The 19,029-nt window shown below is 36.2% G+C and overlaps 1 protein-coding gene and 1 non-coding gene across 2 annotated transcripts in view; both read left to right on the top strand.

Moving 5' to 3' along the window:
• Positions 1–4,623: 4,623 nt before the first annotated feature.
• EIF3A (eukaryotic translation initiation factor 3 subunit A) overlaps positions 4,624–19,029 on the top strand; it is a 38,782-nt gene continuing 24,376 nt past the window's right edge. The window contains exons 1-10 of the mRNA XM_063307226.1: positions 4,624–4,759; positions 11,840–12,030; positions 12,363–12,499; positions 12,845–13,008; positions 13,296–13,495; positions 14,660–14,868; positions 15,236–15,407; positions 15,683–15,787; positions 16,904–17,002; positions 18,716–18,832. Coding sequence (XP_063163296.1) covers positions 4,711–4,759; positions 11,840–12,030; positions 12,363–12,499; positions 12,845–13,008; positions 13,296–13,495; positions 14,660–14,868; positions 15,236–15,407; positions 15,683–15,787; positions 16,904–17,002; positions 18,716–18,832 — 1,443 coding nt within the window. The 5' untranslated portion in view covers positions 4,624–4,710. The remainder of the gene's footprint in view (positions 4,760–11,839; positions 12,031–12,362; positions 12,500–12,844; positions 13,009–13,295; positions 13,496–14,659; positions 14,869–15,235; positions 15,408–15,682; positions 15,788–16,903; positions 17,003–18,715; positions 18,833–19,029) is intronic.
• LOC134500600 (small nucleolar RNA SNORA19) lies at positions 18,408–18,540 on the top strand. Its single transcript, XR_010068273.1, has one exon. It is a non-coding gene; the product is annotated as a small nucleolar RNA SNORA19 (small nucleolar RNA).

Below are 19,029 nucleotides of genomic sequence, written 5' to 3'. Positions count from 1 at the left end.
TACTCGGAAAGTGATCTAATCCACCTTTCTGCTCAATGGAGAATTCGAATTAAAGGATCCAATCCAGTTAAACATTTCTGGGGATCATTTCCAAAAAATACTTACCTGCTTACTTTCCCTTCCGGCTTATCCAGATTTTGCTCCCATTAAATGTCCATCTGTTGGTCCAGTTCTCCTCTCCAGAGCAATAGTTAATATTTTTTAACTGCAGGGCCTGGGGAGGCCCTCTGTGTCCATACTGTACACCCTATATTTTTCCTCAGAGGTCACAACCAGAAGGGTCCCAGATAACATGGTAAGACAATGCCCCAGTCACCATTAAAGATTCTGTGCATGACATATATATCTATATGGTTTGAATGGGCATGCACATACATATGCTTTCAGCCAGTTTACTTCTGAGCCTAGTCAGATGAACTTGATTTTAAACCCTTCAATATCTTAGGATCTAGATATCTTGGGAGGATAATCTCAGCAAATAAGGTCCTACTTGGAATTTCATCATAAGCAGCCAAATTGGTTTTTAAAAGACCTTTTTCTGTCGTTTCTAATGCTTTCAGAAACCTTATTTTGTTAGCATCCTAGATAAATCCCAGCTTATATTACACTTTTCTGTTATCTTTCTAAAGGTAGATGTTTATGTTGCAAGAATCTTTGAGTTGTTTTTGTTTATATTGATTTTAGATGTTTTAACTCTGTGGTATAGAAGTTTTTAAAATAAAATTGCTTTTTATGTGCATTACAGGCATGTGAAAAACATAGTGTGTTACATGTTAAAACCCCCCAGACATTTCTGCACTGTATATTTAGGATGAAGTTCCATTATCATTAATTTGTTTAAACACAAATCCTTGTTATATTTCCTGTTGCCATCACAAGATGACTTACAGTAAATCTGTTATATGTACTAGCGGCATTTAGAATAGGATTGCACCCGTGATCTTTTTTAAAAATTTATATTTATTGAGAATTCTACATAAAGTAAAAGACAAATCCAAAGAAAAAGAAAAAAAGGTGCAAGAAAAGAAAAAAAGAAAGTTATGAAATATAATTACTTCTGACCTTCTCAAGATACTTACAATCTTATAATCCTTTCTCCGTCTTAGATGTTATGCAAATCCCTTCAGCCCCTCACTTAATCCACATCTTTTTTAATGTTCAAACCCATAAATCATATTACCATTTTTTTATTCTTTCAGCAAAAAGTCCCTATAAAGTTTATAGTCTTTCAGAAAAGATTTCGTTGTTGTTTTGTCTGACCAAACAGGTCAGCTTTGCCATCTCAGCAAATTCTGACATTTTCACTATCCATTTCTTCACTGTGGGAATTTCATTGTTGTTCCATCAATGAGCATACAATAATCTTGCTGCAGTTACCATATACAAAATCAATCTGCCATGAGTCTTTTCTAATTCATTGTCCGTAAGTCCCAATAAAAAAAGTTCTGGTTTATTCATAATATTCACCTTTAAAATCCTTTGCATTATCAGGATTGCATTCATGATCAAGAAACCCAGATAATCACAGATCTGCTTAGGAGTTCAGGCTAAACAGAATATTTAAAAACATTATGAACATAAAATACATAGTTACTGGCCTCGCATCTAGTCTTAAACAACCATTACAAGTCTCAAATCAAAATGACATGTGCATCATGCTATTGCCACAAATGATGTGGCTTTTGAAACAAGTATGTTCTCTTTTCACAGGACAATACCATGATATACATGTCATCTGGCTCCATCCCCGCATGCCCATATGCCCCACCATTTGCGATTTTAAGTGACAAGTTTGAAGGAGACATTGTATTTATATTTGTTGATGTGAGTAGACTTTCGATACGCTTGAGGGTCCTGAATTATTTATGATGCTAATCACAGAGTTTTATTTATATTCAAGCACAAATTCAGACAAATGAGGCATACCTTTTACAACACTGTGGCTGGGTTCATCCAGCACAGTAAGCCATGAACTGATTGTTTTGATTTAGTATTATGTAAATTCAGCTAGCTGGGATTGACCCAATAGGCCAGTATTATGTAAATTCAGATAGTTGGGATTTACCGAGTAGTGCTTCCCAAACTTTTTCCTTCATTACCTAAAACCATAGAAGATTTTACATATATAGAACTTAAATAAGAATATATTTAATTTTCATATATTTTACAGGTAGTGTTCATATGTTAGAAACATTTGCACTTGTATTATGGCCCTGAAACCATGTTGTATTTCCTAGAAGAGTTCTGTTTACTTTCTTCCTGTTTCTTTCTCAGAGGCCTACAGGCCTTGATAGACAGCTGTGTTCATAGAAACAAGATAAGGTGTACATTCCAAGGATAGCTTCTCCAGAGGAAGGGCATTGTTTAGTAACAGTCAAGGTGCCCTAGCAAGGATGGAAGGAAGTCCCTTATATGGAATGATGTTAAGATAGGGGGAAGGAAGGAAATTCCTAATATAGAGTGAGGATAAGGTAGTATGGGTAACTGACTAAGGGGTGGTATTCTAAAGGAGGAGTTGAATAGAATGTATATAATGTGCTCTAAGAGGGGGATCCTGTGCCCACCTAACAGCTTGATGTCATTGCTTTTGCTCTTGAGTGAAGAATAAAGAACTTAATTTCATGCGACTGCCTGTTTCTTTGGTCCTGGCTCTGAAACAAACCTGATAGGAAATATAAAAAATATAAAAAAACACACACTTATCAGAAAGTCCTTTTTACCTAATGTAGGTAAAACACTTTAAGTCAATTTAATGGGTTTGTGCATCATTTCCGAAAGAAAAACCACTTTTATCCAATTCTGGGTAATTTACCCAGGTTTCGGAAGCACCGTAATAGACTGTAGTTACATTGTAGCTTAGCAAGATACGTTAAACCACTTTGCAAATTAAATTATGGTAATGGATGAAATACTTTTTTTGTTGTAGAGTGCAATCCTGGAAAGGAAACTCTACCTGTTGGTGACCATTATGCATCAGGGTATATTAAAATTGGCAACCCTCCTTTAATTATTAAAAAAATAACACAAAGCCATGGTTTGACTTGTTATAGTGGCCTGGTTCTCTAAACATACTAAACAATCATCCTATAATTACTACGTTTACAAACCATAATTACATTTACACATCACACCTCAGTGGCTAAACCAGAATTAACGTCTGAATCCAGCCTTTGTGACTTTCATACCGAAGTAAAGCTTTCACGTTAGGCCAAGTTCTGAGTCGGTTTTTCATGGTCTAATACGCTCCAGTCTGTTACACAGGAACCACAGCTCTCACCACGGACCATGCTGGTAGGGAAAACTGGAAATGGTAGCCCCTAAAGGGTAGACCTTCACACGGTCTGGTTTAAGATTGGGAAAGGAGTACGGCAGGGCTGTATACTCTCACCCTACCTATTCAACTTGTATGCAGAACACATCATGCGACGTGCTGGGCTTGAGGAATCCAAGGCTGGAGTTAAAATCGCTGGAGGAAACATTAACAATCTCAGATATGCAGATGATACTACTTTGATGGCTGAAAGCGAAGAGGAACTGAGGAGCCTTATGATGAAGGTGAAAGACGAAAGTGCAAAAGCTGGCTTGCAGCTAAACCTCAACAAAACCAAGATTATGGCAACCAGCTTGATTGATAACTGGCAAATAGAGGGAGAAAATGTAGAAGCAGTGAAAGACTTTGTATTCCTAGGTGCCAAGATTACTGCAGATGCTGACTGCAGTCAGGAAACCAGAAGACGCTTAAGCCTTGGGAGAAGAGCAATGACAAATCTCTATAAAATAGTCAAGAGCAGAGACCTCACACTGACAACAAAGGTCCGCATAGTTAAAGCAATGGTGTTCCCCGTAATAACATATGGCTGCGAGAGCTGGACCATAAGGAAGGCTGAGAGAAGGAAGATCGATGCTTTTGAACTGTGGTGTTGGAGGAAAATTCTGAGAGTGCCTTGGACTGCAAGAAGATCAAACCAGTCCATCCTCCAGGAAATAAAGCCAGACTGCTCACTTGAGGGAATGATATTAAAGGCAAAACTGAAGTACTTTGGCCACATAATGAGAAGACAGGACACCCTGGAGAAGATGCTGATGCTAGGGAGAGTGGAGGGCAAAAGGAAGAGGGACCGACCAAGGGCAAGGTGGATGGATGATATTCTAGGGGTGACGGACTCGTCCCTGGGGGAGCTGGGGGTGTTGACGACCGACAGGAAGCTCTGGCGTGGGCTGGTCCATGAAGTCACGAAGAGTCGGAAGCGACTAAACGAATAAACAACAATAAAGGATAGACGCTGGCCTAGGCCGGCACGTCGTCTCTAGATAATACGAAACAACTTTTATTAAGCTGGCCCCAAGGCATGCACAGACACAATTCCGAGTCAATAATCACCAGAGCAGCTATTCTGAAGCCAAGTTCACCAGACAGAAAGCAACATAAAAACGCTCTCCGAGAATGAAGGTAAAACTCAGAGCTGCGCCATTCTTTCCCGCACTTTTTTTTTTTGTACCTTCGAGTCAGTTTTGACTTTTGGCCACTGCCTGAACTTTCCGCACATGCGCACACCTAACTCGGGGTTACAGAGGCACCGTCTAATCGGTTCTCTTCCGGGCACGTTCATGCGTGAGAGTCACGTGATACCTTCCCTTTCCGGCCTCGCTTGCTGTCTGACTGGGCGCTCCTTAGGGCTCGTTGCCGTGTGAGGAGAAGCCGTCGCCATCATGCCGGTCTACTTCCAGCGGCCCGAGAACGCCCTGAAGCGGGCGAATGGTGAGTGCGAACCTCTGGGGGCCGCACATATTCGGACAGAGGTCGCCTCCGTTTCTTTTTCGTCTTCGTATCGCCTCCGGCTGGGCTTAATGACGGGGGCTGAGGCCTAGGCTGCCACCAGACTTACACTGTAGCCACTCCCCCGCTTCCTTGCTTGGGGAGTGCGGATTGCGAGCCATCGGTAGGGGCGAAAGAGGCCATGTATCCCACAAGCCTTTTTAACATAAAACAGGCCTTTTTGTTCTTCCTGAGTCGCGCAACTTGCCCTTTTTGCCAAAGTTTGCATTAGTAGTGAGGACAGGGAAGATTTTGTTTTCATATAAGTCGCAATAAAAGCAAGCACGAACTACGGTTGTCTCTGATGGCTGCCGCGTTATGCTGATCACACTTTGCCCAGGTCGATTTTTTTTCCTTTGACCGTTCGTTATGTACTGCAAGTTTCAGCGGATCCATCGATCGATCGATCTATCTATCAAAATATGCTTTTCCTCAGATATATTCACAGCTCACTTTACAGTTTCTGACAGCTGCTAGAACGTGTTCCTGTTTTCTAGAATGTGGCTTATATTGGAAAGCATATTGAGCACATTTTTTAATAGTTTAGGTTTAGTCGTTGCCTGGTTAGGGGTAAAAAGTTACAATCTCAGAAGGTGCAAGTCTTCCTTTCCTTATCTCTCATGTTTTAAGTCTGAAAAGGAGTGACTGCTTGATATAATGTGGAAGTTTTTTAAAAAAAAAAACCATCTCCTTATAGTTGCTGTGAGGAACTGAGGTGCAGACACATTAATGAGACTGAAGAGCAATTCTTGATTTCCAGTAGAAAAGCCTGTATGGCAACCACCTGGAAATCTTAAGACCTGTTCAAAGGGAGGTTATTCAGTGTACTCATCTTCATTTTATTGCACTATTGCAAAATGTTTATATATTTAACAGTTTTTAAAAATAGATTTTAGGCCCATCATTTTTCCCCAGCCCCCTTTTCTGAGTCTTTTATATGGCAACCGGAAAATTCCAGTAAAACAACTCTTGGTGTTAATGTATACAGATGTGATTACACTTTTAAACTAATTGAAGAACCACTTGTAAAAAAAATATTTATCAAATAAGCATGAATCCATTGTAATTTGACTGAAGCAAGTATAATCACTTGCCAAAATCTATTGTGCATCTGTTACACCCAAAATTCAGTTATTTTATTTATTTATTCCTCAAATTTTGCCACCGCCCACCTCCCCCCAGAGGATTAGATTTTGAAATTTCAGTTGAAAAGATTGGTAAAAATAATTCATGTCATAAACATGTTTGATTAGTTCTATTTCATATTACTTAGTTCTGTTATCTACATTTTTTCATTTTTTTCCCATTTATAAAGCTGCATCATTCAGCTTTAATATATTACAGCTTAGTGTTAAAAAGTCCTAGACTTATATATTTCCTGTTTACCTTTGATACATCATACCACACAGTGTGAAATATGTTGATGACAAGCCATAGTTGAGTAATGGTGAATAAGATTTTACAGATGTATAGATACATACAGTGTATGGACAAATTTGGTTCATTGCATCTAAGTAATCCAAACCAAGGGCAGCTAAATTGTGGGTTTATTATACTAATTATGGAAACCATAACTAGAACAACAATAGGCTATTTGCCAAATATTTAACCATAGTTTGGCATTATTTCTGAACAGCTGTTGAGATGTAAACTTTTATAGGCTTGGAAAAATTAAACTCATTCTTATCAATATAGTAGCAGTGGTATAACAGTATATAAATTACACTGTTTGGCCCAAGGGATTTATAGAGCAATATTATTTGTTTAAATATTTCTTTAGGTCATTTTATTAAAAATTCAGTGTGCCTTATTCATAAGGAAATTCACTCTGTTTAGTACAATTTATTCCCAGTACATGTGCAAAATGATAAACCAACTCTATTTGATTCAGTAGAGATTGCTCTCAAGTAACTGAATATAACAATTGCAAGCTTACCCAGATTAATTTATGAATACATTCAGTACTAGAAAATGAGGCCTGGTTCATACAATATTCTAAATTATAATAGAATTTGTTTGTATTGGGCATTGTTAATTATCTGTATCCAGCAATTCTGGTTTGTAAGCCATAGTTTAAGATTTAGTATGCTGTGAAATCTGCCCAGTTGTGGTCTGGTCAAAATATGGTTTAGTAAACCATGATTTAGCATCCTGTGGAAACCCTTCCAAAAAGTCAGGTTGTTGAATTGCAAATAATAAAATCTTAGAAATAGGAGGAAGGGTAACAATCTTTGTAGTAAACAATTGTAATTAGACAGCACTGGAATTCTAAAGACTAGCAAATACTGTATACGTGGACATTAAATTTAACTGTAAGTAAATAAGTAGTCTATATGGCACATACAGCATCTTTATCTTCTAAGGATTATTTTATGCATTTTATAGGATTGTTCCATTATTCCTCTTAAGCTACATTTTATAAAATGGAGAAAAAATAACTGTGCCTGTGTACGTATCAAGCTAGTCTTTCCAATTTATACCCTCAGTATGGGTTGGGCTACAGGTCCCATTATCTTCAGTCAGCATTGGGAAATTATTATTATATATTATCAACCTCTGATGCAACACTCAAAAGAATAATTGAAAATTCTGAATGGAACAGAACTCAAAACATTTTGGGTATTCTGCTTAGGGAAAATAGGAATTCAAAACAAACCTCGCTTCCCAGTTTTTCATGCTGTATCTGCAAACATAGGAAACATGGTTGCCCACACTTGTTACTTATCCAACCTGTAAAAAAGAGGCCAATGGGCTGACTTTAATTTTGTTTTTGATTCTTGTAAGAAATAACATAATCATTTAAGTGCATTTTCCTCCAATCATAGAAGTCGTAAAAAAATAAGATACAATTTTATCCACTTTAAAGCAATCTACAAATAATAACAGCAGCAAAAAATACATTCCATCAGTTGACTGGAAGTTTTTCTGTTTTCTAATTTATAAGCATAGTACCCTCTTCTACATTTGGTAGTCTGCCAGCAACAGTCAATTTCAAGTTCAAAAAAGCTAAGCAGACATAATTTTTCCTGTTTTTAATTAACTAAATACAAAAAACAAAGAAAAAGAATACACAAAATTATAAAGGGGAAGCTGAAAAAAAGAAATGCATACAAGACATATATTTACAGACATACATATAATCAATAAATTAATGCCATGATTCATTACAGTCATCTATAGCTGATCTGTATTAATCAATTCTGCAAACCATTGAACAGTTGGAGCCATGTGTTTGCCTTTCTGATGCTGTACAGTAAGTCTTTTGATTTTAAGTCCATTTTTTTTGTCCAGAAGTCAAAAATAAAGCATTAATTTCACTGCATCTCCAACAGCATAAATGCAGTGAGGTAATTTCTAAAAGGGCTATCAAAATGCCCTTTTATAATATTTTTATTTAATCTTTTTCTTGTTTTGCTTTTTAATTTTTTTCCAAAATCCTCTAAGTATGTATATGATCTTTGCTTTTTTGTTTTTGCCTTCTTTGCTTGCATGTTTTACTTAACCAAAAATAAATAAATTTAAATACACAAAATTTTCAATAGTTTTTTAGATCACATCCTTTTCAGCAGGAAACTGACATAGTTTTTACATTAGTGTAGTTTAGAACATGAAAGTTCAATGTACGAGCATGCATACTGAAGCACAACAAGCTGATAAAAAACATTTTTACATTTTATACCAAAAACTTTATCAACATTTGTTAATAACATTACTGTAATATGCACGGTGCATAATACTCAAGTTTGCATTTGCTTAATGGCTGCCCAACTTCAAAAGAGAGTACAGCATAATGATGAATACACACTATTCCTTTGCAAAGAATTAAAAAATGTCAATTACCTACCAGAAAGTTTTTATCAGTTTTAAGTTTAACATCAGCCATCCATCATCTGAATGCAGGTGGGGTAACTCTCTGATCCAGGTAAGTTAATGACACAACAGCAGTATTTGTCTCTGAGCATGTGTTTAAATAACAGGTGCTTTTTTCTCACATATCACTTCTTTCTTCGTCCCTTTGCCTTGAAGGGGGCTAATAACCATGTAGATGGAAACAGTCCCTATTTATTGACAATCTTAACTTTTTTTTTTTAAAGAAAACACAGCTTGTAAAACAACAAGCCAAAAACCTCTAAGCAAGAGAGGAATCGGATACATCCTTTTGTTAGTAAGCCAGATCATATATTCAGTATAAGATACCAAGTGAAGGATGGTACAGTGATTAAGAATGTTGGAGTAGGACTTTGGAGATAAAATTTCTCCCTACAAAGGAATTCTGTAAAGCTTGTTGCATAACCTTTGATCAGTCTCTCCCAGTTTCATCTACACGTGAACACAGAATCATATATATTACTTTAAAGGGCTTTAATATTGCTTATGATAGTAATACACAAAATGACTAAAATAGTTAAAGTGCATCAATAAAAAATAAAATTGGCAGTTATTAGTTAAGACATTTTAGCAAAGAAGTCGATTTTAAAAGTCAGGAACCTCACTAATGTTTTCGTTAACATTCATAGGATCATACTTTAATATAGAAGTTGTAATCTTTTGGGAAATGAGAATAGTCACACTTTTGGATGATCTCTGGCGGGAGCAGGATGGGGCAGTGCATCCATTTTCACTCTTCTTGACTTCGATACCATGGTATCCTTTTGGGTCGGCTTGGACAGTTGGGGGTGGGCAGCACAGTTTTCTACTGGTTTGCCTCCTTCTTCCAAGGCCGGTCCCAATTGATAGGGAGCGAGAGATATGGCCCAAGGCCCCTCCTTTGTGGGGTGCCACAGGGTTCGGTACTCTCCCTGCTCCTTTTTAACATCCACATGAAACCACTGGGTGAGATCATCTGCCACCATGGGATGAGGTATCATCAATATGCAGATGATACCCAGTTATACATCTCTATCCCAGGTGATCTAAGTGATGCTGTGGCCACCCTTTCTTGGTGCCTGGAGAAACAATGCTTCAACTAGATATGGAAAATAAATCTCACGGGTTTTGATGGAGTTCAAGAGTTGAAAAAAAAATAGAACATTTGTAGAACTTTGTTAGATAAAAACTCCCAAGTACAATATGTTTAAATATATGAAATGTTTTTAAAGGTTTTTTAGTCAATTCTCCAACATTTACTTCTAAAAAGAAAGAGCAAGACACCTAGGAATAATGGTTATTTTTTTAAATTCTTGAACTTAAATTGCAATGATTATTTGGTTCTGTAAATTGCTGAGCAAGATACAGTTTTAAACTTATATTTATTTATAAAAGCACTGCTATACATTTGTACTTCAGATAACTCTAGGTGATTTACATAGGAGAAAAATAAAACTCAGAACATAAAAGTATAATGCGGTTATATTACAAATTTAGCCTCTTCCGCTATGCACATCAAAAGCCATCAGAAGAGGATGATCTTAACAGGTTTGCAGAATACAAGTAAGGTGTACCTTGTACCTTGTAACGTGGGGACTGTCACTGAAATGGCATGCTTCTGAATTCCCAGTCCTTTTACCTTACAAGGGGTAGGTATCTGATTCTGGTCAGAAGAGATAGCCCTAAAGCACCAACCATTAAAGGCTAAAACAAGCTTGAATTGGGCCCAGAAACTTACTGGTAACCAATGCAGCAATGTTAGCATAGGTGAAATACTAATCAGCCAACTCTCACTAGTAATCAGGTCACTGCATTTTGAATCAGTTGCAAGTTCTGATTGTCTTCAAAGGCAGCTGTGTTTAAAGCACATTGTAGTCTGCTGCCTTGTGATGAGGGCATGAGTCACTGTTTTGTGAGCATCCTGATCCAGAAATGAGAGCATCCGGGATTCTAGGCAAAGCTGGGCAAAGGCCCTCACAACCATAGCTGCTACCTGCTATTTGAGCAATAGCCGCAAGTCCAAGAGATCCCCAAGTTGCTGACCAGCCCTTTCAAAAAGACAGTGACCTGTCCAGAGAAAACTTTGGATCAGGATCAAGCCTGATTGGCCACCTATAAACAGCACTTCCTACCTGGCAGGGATTTAGTTTGAGTTTGTTTTGACCCATCCAGCCCCTCACAGCCTTTATTCACAATACCTCCATAGTATCTATAGACCATGTGATGGTATATAGTGAGTATATCAGCATACTGATCATATCTCACCCCAAACCAAAAGGAGACTTCTCCCAATAGTTTCATGTAGATCAGTATTTTTCAAACATAGCAACTTTAAGATTTGTGGACTTCAACTCGTAGAATTCCTCAGCCAGTCCACACACATTAAAGTTGCCAAGTCTGAAAAACGCTGATGTAGATGGTGGATAGCATGGAGAAGTTAGACAACACTATGGCATTACACACTGGAGGAGTCTGGGGCTTGACTGCTCTTCTCTTATGCATGCCAACTGTTCCATTTGGTCAGGAAAAAAAGGAAGTACCATACATAATATGATGCTTCCCAACCCCAAACCTCACAGCAGTCCAGAAGAATATGATGGTCTATGGCAGTGTTTCTTAAAACTTTTTTTTTTCAGGATCCCTTCCCACTTTCAAAATGTATGGCATGCATGAGAGAAGAGTAGTTGAATTTGGAGCTTCTAAATTTTTATGAAAATGTTGGGATAATTTTGATCTTGAATGTTAAAAATCATTTGTCCTAGTTTGTTTGTTTGTTTGTTTCTTTCAGAAAGTAAAATAAAAATCATATGCAATTAACAATTTTAATTAATTGTATGTAATTAACAGAATTAACAAAACAATCTCTAAACTTAAAAAAAATAGAAACCAAAAGAAAAGAAAAATTGGAAAAAAAATCCCAAACAAAGAGAAAGAAAAAGGAAAAATAAACCTTCTATATATTATCCTAAATAACCAGGGTAATTATATAGTATACTTATCTTGATTACTTAGAACTAATTCTTATTTTTACAAGCAGCCGGGTGCTGTTTATAAAGCTGAACTTAATCATGCTTAGTTTGTTCCTTTATGGGTTTTTTTTAAATGTAAAAGTAACCTTTAATGGAATTGAGCATTAACCATTGTTTATTGTTCTAGAATTTCTTGAGGTTGGGAAGAAGCAACCTGCTCTTGATGTTCTCTATGATGTTATGAAAAGTAAAAAACACCGAACATGGCAAAAGATCCACGAACCAATTATGCTAAAATACTTAGAACTCTGTGTGGACCTCCGAAAGAGCCACCTGGCAAAGGAAGGATTATATCAATACAAGAATATATGCCAGCAGGTAGAAACTTTTAAGGTTTAATCATACAAATAGTTGGAAATTAAATATCAGCATTTTAATAACAAATGTATGTAGATGTTCTGGAACATATATTTCTTGGTATCTTATTACACGTAAGGATTATTTGAAGAACAATTTGTTAGGATTCATATTATAATTGGATTCTGGTGGTAATAGGTTTCCCTGGAACCTGAAGAACAGAACAAGGCTTTGATTGTCACATTTATTACTATATGAAGTTAATATATTTTATCCAAATTTGAATTTCCTACATAGATTTTGTTTGCTCCTGATTAAGAAAAGCTCCTTTAGCTCTTCTGATTTTGATACAGGTGAATATCAAGTCCTTAGAAGATGTAGTTCGAGCTTATTTAAAACTAGCAGAAGAAAAAACTGAAGCTGCTAAAGAAGAATCTCAACAGATGGTCCTAGATATAGAAGATCTGGATAATATTCAGACTCCAGAAAGGTAGAAGTGATGCTTATTTTTGATTATATTTAATTCTATTCATGTTCAATATATTTATTTTTAAATGATCCAACTAATTTGTGATCTGATTCCTCTCACATGAAAGCCTTTACCAAACTGATTCTTTTCTGGATTAGTCTGTGTGTCAGATTTTATTTTAGTTTGGACTCATGGCAATTTTACATCAGTCCTTCCAAACGATTGCATTGAGTCCTTGAAAGATGTATTCAATTGCACTGTAATTTTTTATTATTATTATCACTTGATTGTTCTATTGTGGCAAGCAAGAATAATGTGAGAAAATATTATATGGTATAAAATACCTTTTGTGTCTTTGTTTCTTAGTGTTCTCTTAAGTGCTGTAAGTGGGGAAGATACCCAAGATCGTACTGATAGGTTACTTTTGACTCCTTGGGTTAAGTTTCTGTGGGAATCATACAGACAGTGTTTGGATCTTCTCAGAAACAATTCCAGAGTGGAGAGACTCTATCATGATATTGCGCAACAAGGTAACATTTAAACTTTTCAGTATCTCTGTGTGAAATACGGTTATCTTTTTTTATAAATGTGACTGATTGCCAACTTCTGATAGAATGACTATTTCCTTCTTTTAAACAATGAATTAGAAACTTTTCCTGATAAACATTTTAACAATTCAGGAAAAATACGATTTTTCATTAAGAAAGTACATGGAAGAAATAACTCCCCCCCCTCCCCCGCGGGGATAGATGTCACTAATATTTTTAGTATGTTCATAACTGCTAAAATATAAATTTGGAATAATTTAATCTTTCAGCTTTCAAGTTCTGTTTGCAATATACTCGTAAGGCTGAATTTCGTAAACTCTGTGACAACTTAAGAATGCACTTGGGTCAAATTCAGCGTCATCACAATCAAAGTACAGCAATCAACCTCAATAATCCAGAAAGTCAGTCAATGCATTTGGAAACTAGGCTTGTACAACTGGACAGTGCTATCAGCATGGAACTGTGGCAGGTACGTACTTAATATTGAAGCATTGTAATATTTCAGTCTTCACTTTCTATCTTCATTAAACTTTAAATTCCATTTTATGCTTTGAAACATTTTAGTCAGCTGTTGAAGTCACTTTAGTATCCAGTCCTGTTCTACTTAATGATTAAGATTGATCTCAGACAAGCTCAAGTGCCTGACTTAGATAGCCAGATTTAGTATGTATATAAGTAGATCTTGGGAATGGAGCAGAGCCATTCTCAGTGCAAGGGTTGTTTAAATTGCCCAGGATGCAAATTTGCAAATCAAGAAGAGGTGTCTTCTGGGGTAAAGGAGAAGAAAGAGTCAGCTATGGAAGGAATGGGAGGAGAAAGGACGGTAGAGACAAATTTCAGAGGAAGGGGAAGGAGGACCTGGAAGATATGGGGGTGGGGGTTGAGATTACAGAGATAGAAACTAAAATACAAGCAAAATAATAGGGAGGCTCCCAAGTCACTGATGTAGAATCATTGCAGACGTTAGGAACTGCCCAGAAAACTCCAGAGTGGGGACAGAGTTACTTCTGTAAGGAAAAAAAAAAACCCTAGACAATGGGTGGGAGAAGATATTTGCAAATTATCTGGAAGGCTGAAATACAGAGTTTAGAAGCATTGGGATTTTTAAAACCAGTTCTTATTCTCGCAGAACCAAAGAGTGTTTGATGCCTGGGGACACAGCTTTTGTCCTACTTAGCTTCCACTTACAAGCCCATAGAAAAGCTAAATGAAAATAAACATTCCCAATTCTGTCTTAGTGTTCCAGCTATCTTCCTTCCATGACTTTTAACTCATGGCCAGGAGATATTCTGAACTCTAATTGCATTTAGTTGTACACTGTGAGAGTGTGTGTAATATAGTTTCCAATTTGAGGTTGGTGTTTCTTTCTAAACAGTATTGAGTGACATTTGTTTTGCCTTTATCAATGGACAGAGCAATGATAGGGACTGAATTAATTTCCATAGATGCAAAGCAGATTTGGTAGCAAGTGCTAAAAATAATTGGATGTACAATTTATTTGTAATGGAGGTTTTCCAAATAAATGTGCTTAGGTTCACAACTAGAAATAATGAATACATATATATTAAATAGGTCTACTATATTTCAGTGTGTAACATTCCTTAAATTCTTCCCTTGCAATTTTTTTTTTAAGGAAGCTTTTAAAGCTGTGGAAGATATACATGGACTATTCTCCTTATCCAAAAAGCCACCAAAGCCCCAGCTGATGGCAAATTATTACCACAAAGTTTCTACTGTATTCTGGAAATCAGGAAATGCCCTCTTTCATGCATCTACACTTCATCGTCTTTATCATCTTTCAAGAGAAATGCGAAAAAATCTCACACAGGAGGAGATGCAGAGGTGGGAAAATCTGTAACTTGGAGCAATTTTCTTTTTGGAATCATATTAATAGCAGTTTTGAACTTCTATTTAGCTGTATCCAATATTATTTCAGTGGACTTTATAAAACAACAATGGAACTTTTTCTCTCTGTTCCTTGCATACACCTTAAATTTGCTCTGGAAGGTCAGAACAGATAACGGGTGTATGACAGGAGGAGAAAAATAAATCAATTATGCTGGTAAGTGCTATCCATTAGCATAATGAGTACATGTTTTAGCTTCTGGAATTTAGAGGTAGGAGAGTGGGAAGATGGTGTCTTAACTGTTTAATTGTGAACAATAGGGACCCTATCCCAAATCAACTTATTTCCATCTTTTGTCTGTAGGATGTCAACAAGAGTCCTTTTGGCTACTTTGTCAATTCCAATAACTCCTGAACGAACTGACATTGCTCGGCTTTTGGACATGGATGGCATAATTGTTGAAAAGCAACGCCGATTAGCAACACTGTTGGGACTTCAGGCACCACCCACTCGAATTTCTCTTATTAATGATATGGTAAATTATTTTCCATAAACATGTTTATGTTGTTTATGTTATACAGACTTTAATTTTTTTGCAATCTCAGATCAAAATGTCAAGAGAAGTTGCATCAAGTGACATTCGAGCCCTTCCAACATATGGAGATGTTAAATTACTTGTAAATTAGAATATGTTAAATGTAGATACCTGTGTAATCTTAAGTTTTAAAATGTGTCTGCATGTGTATAAAACCACATCTGAGACAAGTTGTTAGTATTACAAATTATTATTTTTTAATTCCTATCTCATAGGTGAGATTTAATGTAGTGCAGTATGTTGTCCCTGAGGTAAAAGAACTTTATAACTGGCTTGAGGTAGATTTTCATCCACTGAAGTTATGTGGCCGTGTATGCAAGGTAAGTGCTGAATTATTCAGATTAGAAATTTAGATTTTGAAACAGGTGCCAACAGAAATTACAGTTTATAGTAAATGAGTATTCTATTAAGTTGAACTGTGATTGGAAAAAAGAAGGATGTTAGACCTTGACCATTCTGTGAAACTTTCCCCTAATTGTTTAAACAATTTATATAGCTTCCTATCTCACAACAGTGAGTGTGGGCTGAGTCTCACATTGAAACTATATATTTACCTTGCTTGATAGGAGATAAATTTTTTTAAAAATCTGCAAATGGCAGTCTTTATTGTTGCCAATTCTTCAATATGTTTTCATTCTAATGAATTATTTTTAAAAATGTACATATATGTACATAGCATTCAGAAGTGTTTATTAATTAATGAAATGTTGGATGAATTTGCATTCATATAATCGGTACTAAATTAAACACATTCAGTGATCCTTTAATTCTTCAGTATATTGATAAAGATGACATAGGAAAAAGTATTGCAAGCTTTATGTTTCAATATTATTCACTGAAGTAGCAATTATCTTTTATTCAGTAGTATACATCTGACATCCAGAATTTCTTCACGATGTACAGAATAAAGTATATTTCTGTGTTTTTTCTTAAGATTTATTAAACAATAGATGATGGTAAATTAATGTTTCATACATAGACATTGCTTGCCATAGTCAAATACATTTTAACTTGATACATACTTGTTGAAATGGTGAAATGAACATTAGCACTGAACTAATGAATGTTTGTGTCCTTTAGTGCTTATTTGCCTAGCAAATACGTTGTACAATTTCAGTGTCTTAATTTGCATTAATTTTCATTTCTGGTTGCTGTCAGCACCTGTCTGACAGGAGCGTTCCTATGTATTGTTGAGAGAGCAGTTGTAGCATATCAAGTGAGAAGCATTCTATCCATCTGTGTGTGTGTGAGAGAGAGAGAGAAAGAGAGAACAATACACACATGAATGATACACTGGCCAAGATTTACAAGTTTCTGACCTTTGTTATAGTATGAGAGCATTATTGGAAAGAAATCATGGTTTGAGCAATCTAGTGAGAAAAACTTAATGTCTAAATCAACCCTACTATCATTTACTTTCAAATGATTCTTTGCAGGTTTTAAACTGGGTAAGAGATCAATCTGAGAAAGAACCAGAACTGCAGTTATATATTCCTCATCTGCAAAACAACACCATCCTTAGACTACTTCAGCAGGTATACTTGCAAAACAACACTTTAAAATATTGAAGTAGTGTTGGGGAGAATCTTTCTGAATCAGTCAAATCTTTATTATGGTCACAGACCAGCATAGAATGTATGCATTCTAGCACCTAATATAAAATTCAGTTAAGTGTAGCTGTTTCATTGCATTATGTTCCAGCCTTTTCTAGATTAGAGGCAAGTGGTGGGTTAAAACTATCCATAATCCTATGATATTGTGACCTGCAGTGTGATCAGAGTTTTACCTAATCATGTTAATAGAGAAAGAGATTCTGGTTAAGCATAATCCCAAATAGTATATCATTGCCATGTCTTTATTGAGCACTTGGAGAAAAATGCTATTACTACTCTTCTCAGGAATGGTCTTTCTATAGAAGTTCACCCCAAGAGCAAGACAGGCAATATTGTGGGAGGTTGCAACAAATCACAGGGTAACAGCAACAGTTGTGCAAGCCACCTTTACATTGTCTGATGTCCCTTTCTATGAGTCTGCCGTAAGTAAAATACTAAACAAGAGTGATATGCGTGGGACAGTACCAGGAAGAAAACCACTGCTCTCCAGAAAGTACGTCGCCACCCATCTCAGATTTGCCAGACACTTGGGTAATTCACTCCAAGCAATGGCAATGATTCTAGATATGTGAGTAAATCTACAACAGAAATGGCTGAAATAAAAGAAATTCTACCTTTTAGAATGACCAAAGCAAAGCCGAAACCTTAACCTAATTAAAATGTTGTGGCAGGAGTTGAAAGAAGCAGTTCATGCAAGACAAAAGGCCAAAATTATCAGGAAGTTAAAGCTGTTCTGTAAAGAGAAATGGGCCAAATTGCCTCCAAGTTGATAAGTGCGGTTGATCAAACAGCACGGGAAATATTAGAAGTAATTACTGCTAAAAGATGTGATACCAGATCAAACCTTAATGTACTTTTTCCAACAAAGACAGTTCAGTATGTTCCATGAAGACATGGCACAACATACTGTTTTTATTTCTTTTATATCTTGCATTTTGTTCAGGAGCTCAAGACTGTACGTAGTATCCCTTTGTCCCATTTTTCCTTCTAGCAACCATCTGGAATAGATTCCAGCAACAATCTGGATAGAGGCTAGCTGAGAAAGAATAAGGGGCCTAAAGACAAAACCCACTGAGCTGCTATAGCTGAGGGGGACTTGAACTTGGATTTCTCCAGTGCCAGTCCAACAGTTTAACCACCATATGTTGTTTTTTAACCAGAATCTGTTATTAGACTTAGATAAAGTTCAGATCACATTGTAGATCATAGTATTGCAGCATTACAGGTAATTGTAAACTTTTTCTCACTACGCATTTTTAAGGTATCTGATTTATTAATTCATGCATCCTTATGTTAGGCCTTTTTTTTAAAAGGTGTTTTGATTCTAATGCACATGTCATTGACCTGCTTCCTTTGCACTGGTAAGCAGTGTTATTTCTGGTGTGCTAAAGGGAGATCATGAAGGCTAATTAGCAGCTTTGCTTCTTTTAGTAACTGCTGCCAGTCTCCTTCATACATTGTTGCTGCTCAAAATAGTGAGCTTTTTCTTGAATAATTGCTAATATCAGGTGTTACATTTGAATAATTATTGTTGATATTGAACGTTTTTAAGTTGATTGAGTTCTTTAAAATATTGAGTGCTAGGAAACTGGTATGATTTACTGGAAAGAGTTGAGTATTTCTATATTTTTTCAGGTGGCTCAAATTTATCAAAGCATTGAATTTTCTCGCCTAACTACTTTGGTTCCTTTTGTGGATGCTTTTCAACTAGAACGTGCCATTGTTGATGCAGCCAGACACTGTGATTTGCAAGTAAGTGGTATGGACAAATATCAGATATTTGTGCTTGTTTATGTCTTTCTGTAAATCTGAATGTTCACATTAAAAACTGTTCCAGCAGGTATATTTCTTATGGAGTCCAAACAAGCAGTTCCGATATATTTCGCTTAAGTGGAAGAAGGTATAAAGTAAAAGTTATCACTTTGAATTACCTTTTGTCTACTAAAGTA

This window comes from Candoia aspera, chromosome 6 (genome assembly GCF_035149785.1).
Source record: "Candoia aspera isolate rCanAsp1 chromosome 6, rCanAsp1.hap2, whole genome shotgun sequence".
Lineage (NCBI taxonomy): Eukaryota > Metazoa > Chordata > Lepidosauria > Squamata > Boidae > Candoia > Candoia aspera.
Note: the sequence above shows the minus strand (reverse complement) of the source record. Positions and strands in the feature narration are given on the sequence as shown.